This window comes from Fusarium odoratissimum (assembly GCF_000260195.1).
Source record: "Fusarium odoratissimum NRRL 54006 unplaced genomic scaffold supercont1.94, whole genome shotgun sequence".
NCBI lineage: Eukaryota > Fungi > Ascomycota > Sordariomycetes > Hypocreales > Nectriaceae > Fusarium > Fusarium odoratissimum.
In genome coordinates, this window is record NW_022158757.1 from 14995 (window position 1) to 26912 (window position 11918).

At 46.0% G+C, this 11918-nt stretch overlaps 3 protein-coding genes across 3 annotated transcripts; 1 reads left to right on the forward strand and 2 right to left on the reverse strand.

The window, feature by feature from the left end:
• Positions 1 to 296: 296 nt before the first annotated feature.
• Positions 297 to 2138, reverse strand: FOIG_16580 (uncharacterized protein; the record flags this gene model as incomplete). Its single annotated transcript, XM_031218042.1, has 1 exon — positions 297 to 2138. One exon carries the CDS (start codon positions 2136 to 2138, stop codon positions 297 to 299), a length of 1842 nt encoding a protein of 613 aa, XP_031052244.1.
• Positions 2139 to 2969: 831 nt separating this feature from the next.
• On the forward strand, positions 2970 to 3658 carry FOIG_16581 (uncharacterized protein; the record flags this gene model as incomplete). The annotated part of the gene is made up of 3 exons (XM_031218043.1): positions 2970 to 2978; positions 3036 to 3341; positions 3449 to 3658. 3 exons carry the CDS (start codon positions 2970 to 2972, stop codon positions 3656 to 3658), a joined length of 525 nt encoding a protein of 174 aa, XP_031052245.1.
• A 7134-nt stretch (positions 3659 to 10792) lies between these two features.
• Positions 10793 to 11780, reverse strand: FOIG_16582 (uncharacterized protein; the record flags this gene model as incomplete). Its single annotated transcript, XM_031218044.1, has 2 exons — positions 10793 to 11316; positions 11390 to 11780. 2 exons carry the CDS (start codon positions 11778 to 11780, stop codon positions 10793 to 10795), a joined length of 915 nt encoding a protein of 304 aa, XP_031052246.1.
• Positions 11781 to 11918: the final 138 nt, after the last annotated feature.

The window sequence follows — 11918 nt, forward strand, 5'->3', positions numbered from 1 at the left end:
ACTCTTCCAATGGATCTGTTGCTCTCGCCAAGATAGTCTCACACGTCATCTGTGCCAAACCCTGATCTGGCATCACCTACTTCCCATCCGCAACTTTGAGACGTCTCTTGGCTTCTAGAAGCGCAACCATACTCCTTGATCTCACCAAATGGCCTCTGTCGCCCTCTATCTTGACTCGGGGTACTTCCAGGGTATTCACTGGCAGGGCTGCTTGAGTTGATTTGCTAAGTACTTCAATCAACGTAGTTTATATGCAATAAATTCCTCTTGCGGCATTTCACCATGCGATTTGCGAACTATCTGTATTTGGATAACTCGTCCAGTCTTCGAAGGTTCTCTTCGAAGCACAACCTGATCTTGTTCTCATGCCCGCTTGCGGCTTCACTTCCAGCCTTTAACATTTCCCCTTCTTTACTTTGGCGATAAGTCTCGATTTCCGCCAAATCTGCACTAGGTAGACCCGAAATGATCTTAGCCAATTGTGGTTCGGAATATACGCTAATGAAGGCGAAAAGAAATCCAGTTATATCTCTGCGCGACTCTTCAGCACCGTTTCTGTACTTTACTTTGGCTTCCTTGGATTCGGATTTTCTTATAAACCACCCACTATCTTCAAGATTTCTGAACAAAATGTTGAACAAGGTTTCGGATGAAGAAATGACTTCCAAGACCTTTGAAGCTTTATCGATATACGCATTCATAGCGGTAAAGGAGTAATGGTGTAACCAGATATCAGCAAGCTTTTCATCCATCTTTTCTATAGCCCATTGCTTATTGATGATCTCCAGGATCTCTTTTAATCCCTCTTTGTCTGGGATGTCCTTGTTCCCATAATTATGCAAGAGTCGGACGATGATTTCTTGTATCCTGAGCTGACGCTGCGCTTCAATTATCATCCTCGCCGGCTTGATCTTTTCATTCCTTGTGATGGGTATTTTCACGCGCTGCTCCTTTGATAGCCAATTGGCAATGCCGCTTTCACCATTTACTGCTGATTCGATCGGAGACTGTCCGGCGTTATTGAGCCGATACCCGTCGGCGCCAGAATTCCATATTTGCCGGAATAAATCAAGACTCCCTTCAGCTGCAGCAAGGTGTAAGACATTGTTGCCATCCCGGTCGGTGGCATGGATATCGTACAACTCTTTCAGGATGAAATGCTGCAGCATGGCAGCACGTTCTGATTCTTTCAACGGTTTCTCAGGGCCGAAGATATACCAATCAATTCGATTGGGATATAATCCACCCCCGACGCCGGCGTGATTGTACCACCAGTCATCGGTCTCCTTGGGATAGCAGTTTTCTATTCGACGAAGGACATGAACGTGGCCGTTACTGGCAGCAGCTCTACAGGCATGGAAGACTTGGTCATCTGTCAACCGCTGTATGCTACCATTTCCACATAGATATTCGACCACCGACTCATGTCCGCGCTCTAAGGCTGCGACCAATGGTGAACTAGGTACATTGGGACCCTGATAGGCATGTAGCCACAAGTCGAAGCCGACAGAATGCAAATGTTTCAAGGTATCGATGTGCCCAGATATGGCCGCCATGGTGGCCGGATTGTAGGCTTCGACGTTTATGAACTGCTCCCCACTCATTTCTAGGGCTTTTATATCATTGACTTTACCATGATAAGCCATCCAGGTAGATGCCCAGCATTTATCGTCCGGCTTCAATTCTGCACCAGGTTCCGGGTCCCGGCCAAAACGTGCTGCAGTCAAAAACGCGTTGCGTTTTGTATCCTTTTCCGAAGGGAGGTTTTCAAGACTGGACAAATAAAAATATTCGGATGCATCATAGCAGCGTCGTGCCATAAGCGCTATTGCCACAGCCTCTTTCCACCACGGTCCGCCACGATCCGAACTCTTGTGCAACTGGGCCAGGATCTCGTCAGCTGCTAGATAGGCTTGACTATCAAAAAGAGATAAGAATCTTTGAATCATCTGGTATGGGTCGCCGCACGGTCCCGTAGGTGTGTCTGGTTTTGATGTATAGTAACAGTTCGAAAAGAACTTTTCCACACGGCTGCGTATGTGTATGTTACATTCATACGCGCTGGCGAGGTTGCCCAAATCAAGATAATTAAAGATACGATCCCAAACCTCCTGAGATAGCGCAAAGATTCCAGACATAATGGGAAGTAAACCTGCGGTAATCCTTGAGGTTTATGTTGGTAGAGTTATAGGGCAACAACTGAGAGTAAAGAAATGTCATATCTTCTTTATGATACCCCTCACAGTAAATCCTAACAAAATTTGTATCGGTCTAATTGGGCAGGAAAAACTGGATAAAATGACCCGCCATAACCAATCGTAAAAAGGGTGCCCGGAAGAAATATACCCGCAGCATGTACCTACCCCACTATACCCCCAGCCACCCTACAGGCTGCGATGGTGTTTACTAGACGATGATCCCTTGAGAAACGAATGGGGCTGACGGCTCTGTGAATTGGAGTTTGTCTGTGTAGCAGCATTACTAGCCCTTTGATCTGCGACCGGTACAGGTAGTAGCTGAAGGGTGCCAAGGGGCAACGCCTTAGAAAAGCAAAATTATGATTGAATTCGGGGCTTCATTTCAACATACACCACTCAAGGAATTGTTTTGAGACACACAAGCAGGGCGGGATTGAGAATGCTTGTTCGGTTCATCACTCATCAAATAAACACTTACGAAGAAACGCCCCGTGTTTGTAATGTTGCTCTTACGGCTGCTACTATTATAAAGATCACCACATCTTTTAACCCATTCTCCCTTACTTGGGGGTAAGTTCCCTTATTTAGTCACATCGTCCACAATATTATCGCTCGCCTTCCGACACTACTACGCACCCAGTGTCACCATGCTAGCTGAGCTTTCCGTCGCCTTTACTTTAGCTGCATTTGCTTTGGCTTCGCCGCCAATTGATAAGTTATGTCCAAGTCAAAGTGGCATACCCGCAAAGCCAAATCCCACCCTTCCAAGCAATGGTGGTGGTAAGAATTAAGTCCGCCATGTAGACATATGAAAAGATTTCAGTTGAACTGGCGTAGCCTACAGCTTCTGAGCTCCCTGAACCGTCTCAGGGAGTGGCTCTCAAGCATATCGCGCTTGGCTTTGGTATTCAAAACTACACCTGCGCCGATACCGATACCACTCCTAAATCTGTCGGTGCTCTAGCTGTCCTTTACGATGTCACTCATCTCTACCCCGGACAAAGCCACTCATCTCTGACACAAGCCGAATGGGCTTCGCTCCCAGGTGAGGTTCTAAACACGCTGAAAGTTCCTCTGGATCTCAATGAAAATGGTATCGGAGCCTCCCCCATCAGACCGTTTCCCAAGAAACAGGATCTCAAGGTTAGGAGCCTTTCAAAGAAATCTCCTACCTTGGCCATCATTACTTCAACTCTGTCGGTGTTCCGACTTTCGACCTTGACAAGGCTTGTCAACTGCTGATTGCAAAGAAAATTGACGGCATCAAAGCTCCTGATTCTTCCCCGTCTGGACCCGATGGCACTGGTGCTGTGGACTGGCTCTTCCTTGGTGATGCTGGCGGCAGCCACGGAATTTCTTTTGTCTACCGTGTTCTGACAGCCAGCGGTGCTTCTCACGAATGCAAGACGAAAGGAGTTGATAGCACTTCCTACGCAGCCATGTATTGGTTTTACAATTAAAATAGAGTCATCTTCAACGGCCGAAACATTAAGGGATAAATAAGCTGGCAATTACAGTTCCGAAATAAACCTTGGTCGAACTAGAGTCGGAAATTGTCTAGTATTCTTGTGATTGCGAATTATCAGATTCTTTGCTCTCTTTCTAATGTCTTTAGATTGTCACATATCTGTTCTCAGCTTATGGCGCCCTTTGGTGAGGTTTATTGTTCCATAGGGAAAATCGAACCGATGCCTGGGTAAACGTGATGTTAGTGTATTTAAAGACATGATCCGACATTTCCTTCCGTACAAAACCAAAATTTGAGTAACGCAAATGCTGGGATTTACAGCTTGACTTATTAACTTCCTTCAGGCTCTCAGGACTTGATAGCTCGCGGGCCACGACGAAGACGTAATTGACAGTGTAGTACCCTATAGCGGCCTTTCTATGCCTAAATTGGCTATGGAAGTCGGGCATGGTGACCATCTACTGCGAGGTACATACCTTACCCTTAGCCAGTTGTGATACACACCGTCAGGTAGACCTTTAGCATCATAAGATTAGTCTTTCCATCTTCAATATAGCATTTGAAAAGTTTTCATTCATCGGCATCCATGCACCAGTTCGGCCTTCTTCCTTTCGTCCGTGCCACCAATCGGAGGCCAATGTGGGTCTTCCAATGCTCCGCTGGCCTTAAGCTCTTAGCCCATGGACGGAACCTTTTTGATAATTCACCTCGTACAGTGGGATGCAAAAAGTATTCGCAGGTGTGTAGATAGGTTTGTTGCTCGGAAGCTAGTTAGGGGTAGCTTGTCAGGTTCTCAATACCCTTATATTACACCGAGATCAGCGGAATAACCTAGTCTCGAGTACATAAGCTAAGTTAAGCTACTAACTAGCGTAGCTAACATACACACCTGCGAATACTTTTTGCATCCCACTGTACTTCTACCCGTATCTATCGGTTTCTTCACAAGCTTGACACTTTGGAGACTCATTCTAAAAAAAAAAAAAAAAAAAAAAAAAGGAATAACATGTTCCCTTCCCAGTGCGTTAATCGTTCTTTACATCCTTGCGGTTGCCAGAATGATCGAAGAGAGATTGAGAGAGAAGATTGGTAAGTAACATCCAGGTCGCTGATCGACCAATCTAGTCTGCTGCAGCTAGTAAGCGCTGTCACAAATTAGCCCCATTGTGCTCATCAGTTTACAAATCCAACCACTATAACTATTCCTCATCAGACTTAGCATCCTAGTAAAACCGGGTTAGACGTTCTATTTAATTCACGGACCTCCATACCCGGAGGCTTGTTGAACTACCGACTGCTTGCCAAGACGCCAGCGTCACAGGACCCGACAATCATGCGGATGCGAGCTGTTTATTCTAACCGGCTTATCCGTGCCCAATCACGTCATACAATGAATGAGGCGAGGGTCGAAATGAAAGAGGATTGGAATTTAGGTGTGGCTAACCTTAGTAGGGCTAGACCCCACGGGGCTGCTCGTTTTGTGCTAACTGAATACCTAGCCAATCAACCTAGGTTTGTTTTATCTTTGCAACTCATTAAACTGTGCTCTGACTACAAAGTAGAGTGTAGTTGACTTGATTGGCTCTGATATGAACTCCAATCCATTTCAACGACTTAACACCCATTCTACAGCTTCAAATATGTAAGAAAATGGTATATATTCGAAGAAGATTCAACAATCAGCGACAAGAAAAGATGAGTTCTGGCACTTACGAGAAGAGAGCATGGTCGTCTTTGTTGCATGCAGTGGAGTATCGACTAACGGTAGACGTCCAATAAGAAGATCAATGTTGAGCCTTGTCGGGGTCTGGGGCACGCGGCCATCCAGGAACGAAATGAGCAACAGGGCAAAAGCAACGGTGCCCCCACGGTCGGCACATTAACGGCCTATAACCTGCACCAGCCTCTTGGAATCGCCCGAGTCAGTCGCACAATACATTTTAGTCAGAAACCAGGCACGCATCTGGAGAATCTATTAGAAGCGACGCGTGAAAACCCACTCCTTGCCCAAGTTTGACGTTATCTGGTGGAAGCGAGGCTCATCTCAATTGCGTCAAGGCTGCGGATGTATCACGGAACCACGGCGCGCCCAGGATTCGTGAGCAATACCATATTCTGGCAAGATTGTCTCTCTTAATCTTAACCCACCAGGGTCCGCGAAGCTTATACTCTGGGTTGAATGAGGGAGCCAAAGATCTTTGAAAGAGTACGGCTGCATTGCCGCTCGTACGGCTGCACTCTACAGCTCAGTGTCCGTTTTAATTAGCTTGGATGTGTGACGGCTGGCTGAATAGGGTGGCTTCCAGAGCGGAATTGTTGTTGGGAAGCGGAAGCCTCGAATCTCGATGATGCAGCCGCGGTTTCGGGAATTGCCGGATTTAACATTACAGTAGCAATTGACCATGTCCGTAAGATCCGGCGCGGGAAGACTTCCGGGGTAGCACGCCCTCGCAGGTATACATGCATGCGCGATTTAAAATTGAGCTTGGGGTGCGACTGACTCAGGGCCCGGTTGCAGAGGCCAAATTTACAAGCTACTGTAGTCGACGAACTAAAGAAAGTGTCTTGATTGTAACATTCAACGGCTTATACTGCTGCATTGGTCAACTCGTTTCAATCTTGCATGCTGCCAAGCTTCTCATCAGGTCTGGTCGTGAGACATTGATAAGTTGGATGATCATACTAATTCGTCGAAGCGGCGCAAAACTTGGTTATCGAAGTTGAACCTATAGTCACTCATCCTATATGTCGCATCCCCAAAGGCTTTCCACTCTGGTCGGTAATGGGTCTGATTGGAAAAGACAGCAGCGAGAAGCCCAGCGACATGAGCAGTCTTGTTTATCGAGGCGGGTCTGTCTTCCTTCACCCTGAAAAGGCTAGTCAATCTACATGACCTCGTGTTTCGCTTTGACGCAATGACCGGACCCATGAATGTCAATGCTTCACAAACATTTTGTTCTTAACCCTCAAGGACGGACTCTGATCCCTGTCACTCTCCACCTCGATTTCACAGCACTAAATTAGGGCCCAAGCTGCCGGAGACTTCGCTGGCTGGATCGGGAAGTGCTAATTGCGTAATGCCCAGCCTTTCTGCTCATTCTCGTCATATGAAGTACGCGATGTTATGATACTGACCTCGTTACATACCGAAAGGCGGCCGATAGAAGCAAGATTCTGATGAATCGAGTTGATTACCACGGGAGCTGAAGTTGTCACTTGCGGATTAAAGAATCATGAGGCTTCTGCAGACCTCTCAAGCTTCTTCACCCTCACCAATCGCCTTCGTCATGTCTCCGGCTGCAGCTCCCCTGCTCCGCCTGGTAGCTTAATAAAGTCAAAATCTTTCCTGTACACTATCAGGTGAAGCCCCTCAGCAAAGTGTCGATACGGATCGCGTCTTGGTACTCGGACACTTGCCTTGAAGGGGTAATGATTTGGCCTGATCATGTTGGTTTGACATGGGTGGGTGGAGTCATCATATTCATAACGAGGGCAGCGCTTGCGACTTACTGGTCCCAGGCAGGGGTTCAATATCCATGACAGAAGGCAGTAGCAAAATGCTGTTGGTGATCGGTACTGAGTATTGCTTTCTGAACCAACACAACGAGAGGCAGACGTCCCGACAGTATGGCTCACAGGCGGGTACTGAATGTGCGATGCATTATAAGAAGAAAAACAGCGCCAGATAGGAACGAAAAGTAAAGTTGTTGAAGCTGTCACAAATCCAGTTTTCCTCATTTTTTCCCCGTTTCTTTTTATCAAGTTTCACGACACCGTCGCATCGCGGCTCAACATTTAGCTTCTGAGATGGACTATGATTTGTCGCGGCAGCAAGGGACATTCATACATCCACACCTCAGCACTACCCAGCCCTTCGAGCCATCTGGCTTAGTTCCTCCACCGCACTCAGTTCCTATTGCCGACTTGCCAGCGCCTCCATCCCAAGATACAGCACAGACTGTGCCCCGGACACAACTGAGTAGTTCCGCCCTTCCCACTGAAAACATTCCTTTCTACGATATGGTACCGGAAGTTACCCTGAATTCCTGTCCTTGGGGTTATCCATGTTGTCAAGGCCACGGCTTGTGTCCTGCCTTACACCCTCTACAATACCCCACCAACTATAGCTCCATTGATCACTCAATGTCGGACACAACCCTATTCACGTCCACCCAAAGCACCGTTTACCAGCAATCCGCCCAGACAAACCCACCTATAAGCGCAAATATCTACTCATATGAAAATATCCTGAGATGCCTATTGCCGAGCGAACGATTCATCTTCGAAGAAAGACTGAAAAACACGTCATGGAAGGATATCCTAACAGAATACAATCAACGCTGGACCCCAGTTAACCATGACACTGCGCTCATGAAAAGGCTGCAGAAATTACGGGAGAAATATGTTGTCATCAATCAAATCCTGCCATCAAGGACAGGGACCGCTAAAAGGTCAGGACACAATACACATGCGGTTGGAATCCCATGTGCTACCTGCGGGCTGCATAATTACTAAAATCTCATGAGATCTACTAGAACTACATTTCGTTACAAATCAAGATAATACTCATAAGCCAAAACCTAGATGTTACAGCTTGGTCTGCGCGACGGGCCAGGCGAGAGGAGTCCCAGTTTTGAGCGGTTTGTTTGCATGGTTGTTTCGCGAACTCGGTTTCCAGTTGCGGGATTGAATAGTGTCTTGAAAGTTTACAGGGGCGCTATTGAGAGTTCATTTGAGTATAATAAATGTGCGCTTGGGACAAAAATTGGGCAATGAACGTACATATGAGTGATAAATACTACCCCATTCTCTAAAATAGACCACGTGGTGGAGTGAAGTGCTATTGTATTCTAGTATAATGATAATTTAGCAGGGTAAGCGGTCTAAACGGTAATCACAACTTATGACCTAACCATAAAATAGGCGTCACAGTTTTAGTGTATTGAAATATAAAGGGTTAAATATCATAATTAGATACTGAATTAATTACTAAGTTTAGTAATATTTTAAATCTAGAATCATTGTCTTTAAATTAATATGAACTAGTTAGAGTAATTGTATTAGAGTATCGAGCACTTGCACCTTCCTCTCATACAATAACTCTTGTTTGTAGTACAAAGCCCCATAAGCCGAGCATAAGTAGTCAGTCGCACTGTGTACTCTCATGTCTATACTGAAAGTGGACATACTGATGTACATTCTGTTGAACAGATGCTGGGATCTCACGTGCAAGCAGGGATACTTTAAGATTACAACCGAAATGGTAAAACCTCTAAGGGGCAGAATTCAACAGAACACAACATGAATACACCAATTCACATCAATGAACCGAATACACGTAATGTCTGACACATTCTTCATCGATGTAAGCGACAGTACTCATGACTCGCACTGCCATCGTATCCCCACTTCCCCAGTTTCGCGCCCCGGAATTTCAGGCAGCAGCGATACTTCTAAGTACTTCATTCGTCCAGCCAGAAATTGCTTACGCACTCACAAGCCGGCCCATTTCTGACAAAAATCGTATTTTGAAGTACAGCCCATGTGGCTCGAAGGCCCCACCCTAGACTTTATAAAGAGCATGTTGTTTCAGACCGAAAGGTGCGAGTGCTCAATACTGTACAATGAATTGTAATAAATAAGTTAAAGTTGTACATATATAACAAGTACAGATAATTTTTTGAATAGCTTAATAAAATAAAACTTATAAAAGACACCCTTTCCCTTTCCAATCACCAGAAGGGCTCAGTTTCGGATCACTAATGAATCATCAGCCTGGTGTCCGACTTGGCGGTCGGGCAAGTCATGGTGAGTAGTTAACTAGCAGGGCGCCCTTGTCATTCTTTGCCCTGTTTGCCGTGTTTTGGTGTGTTTTAGACTTTCGTGTCCATCTTTCATCTTGGTTTCTATGTTTCCTCCGAGTCTGTTACGTGCTCTCTGGTGACTAGGCTTTCTATCTCACCAGATATAAACTTGGAGTGCCCTCGATGGCCACCTCTCTCCATCAGTACGGACATCCATGTATCCTTCACTACGTCTTTGCATTTCCTCTGTAGGGTTACAGGAAGAGTTCTCATTCAGCTAGTCAGGTTCACGGGTTCACGTAGACTCTTGAATAGACCAATTATACTTCACAAGGATGTTCCCTTTATCTGGACAATACATATGTAAATGCTTTGGTGATAGGCATCGTTTGCCTTATCTTATAAATATCTATTTTCTGTCTCCATAGTTCCGTTTTCTATTGGGGTCTTGACAGGTCAAGTTAGCATTCATCCTAGTATTGAATGAAGCTACCTCTTTTCATGGCTGAATGTGCTGTCTCTTACAATCCCCGAGTTTGCAAACGGTATGTGCAGATGTCAATGTGCCTTGGTCGTGGAATCTTTTGAGTAAAGTACACTGTCTCTTTGGAATGGGGGGTGTACCGTTCAGAAGCGCGAGTCCTGACACAGTGTTTGATCTTCATTGGCATCTTGTTGCACAATTATCCAGCCGCTCATCCCATACATCAGGTATATGTAACTCAATTCTGATATTTCGGCCTGGCGCTGCAAAGAAAACGAAAGATTTTGAATGAACTATGGCCCTTTGCGGCGGTCGCCTAGCTTATGGTATATGTGTCAACAGCTCGGTTGCTCGTAATGTCAAGTGTACTCTTGAAATCACATAATCAGTTTGTAAAAGGACGAATAAGATCTTAGTTTCCTTAGTATAATTTTAGTGATTCCAGGCAGCTTGTTCAATCCCATCCGAGTAAGATAGCAAAGTTGAATGGAAGGAAGAAGAAGAAGAAGTAGAAGAATACAGGGAAGTACACTTGAGCATATAGCACACAATGGCAAACACAAGGAATTACCCACCCATTTTCCTGGTTCCGATAACATATGGCGAGTCGAGCAACAAAATATGAGAAGATGCTTATCTTTTCCTCGCACTAGGAGACGAAAGGGAGGTGATACCTTTGCACAAATGGTATGTATTTATCCTTTCTTTTGATAAGGAGCCGTAGGATCTCCCCTAAACTAATCTCTGGACACATGAGTATCTGTCGCAAGGTATCACCTAAACTAGCTAAGGATTAAAAGAGACCGATATTGATGATTGGGCGAACACCTGCCAGTCTTTATAGTTTCGAAGGAAGCGCCGGGACCTCGTCCAGGTTTCTGAACGCACGTAGACCGTTCATAAATGAGTCCCACGATTCATCAGAAGTGATAGGTGCTGTCACGTAATCGTCTAAATCAGATTGTGAAGCAGATTCCGATCTGATCTGGGCCAAGACTGCATTGTAGGACTCAGAAGCTCGAGAGGGTGCATATGCCTGGACTGCTCGCCCAGGCGCAGGCATAGGATCTAAATCCTCACACAGGCAGATCCGCTCATACAACAACAGTACATCCAACGAGAGCCCCGCGTTCTCGGCGGCCTCATAGGCCATGCGATGCCCGATTGCTTCGGCCAGCAATCGGCATCGAGGTAGAATGTGACGATCAAATGAAGCGCCACGATGTTCCTCATAACCCCCGACTCTCTCAAGCCGCGATTTCATGTCTGCCAGTAAGTCTTCCTCGCGTTGCGCCAAGCGAGACGATCTGTTCCGCGCCTGTGGGAGATCTAATTTCCCTCCCAAAAGCTCTGACATGAAGCCTAGGAACGGAAATGGTCAGCTTACTTGTGAAGTAAAGGCGACTGCCAGCAGGCAAATGCCAATGGTACATACGAATACACAACACCAATGTATCGCCTTCGGCAATTGAATTTCCGTGAAATGTTAGATCCAGCTCGCTTATTTGATTGTACGCGAAGAGACCTTGCCACCCGCATCTTTCAGCGAGAGACCTCAGGACTTGAGAGGCTCTGACTACAGTCGCCTTGAAAATGGTGGCAAGCGCGTGCTGCATGGGGTCAGTTAGATCAGCGCACATATCTATGGTCCAGTGAGCGAATGCATGCAAGACCTTCCCATGAACCCATCCCTCGACGATCGGATGTTGCTGAGTAGTGAAGCTCATAATCTTCTTTCTTGCTTGCGCATCGGTTGATGTGATAGTTCTTCTTTCGCTATAGACAGCAGCTATGCGTGTGCTGACCTTGATAGCCGAAATTCCCATGATAGAGAGAGACAGCGTTCCAGCTGCTATACGCCAAATCTGTCGTAAAAACTCAACACGGTCGTTCTTTGGTTTTGAAGAAGAACCGAGCAAAGCCGATGAGGGCAGATCCACATGGCTAAAAGTTGTCAGAGAGTG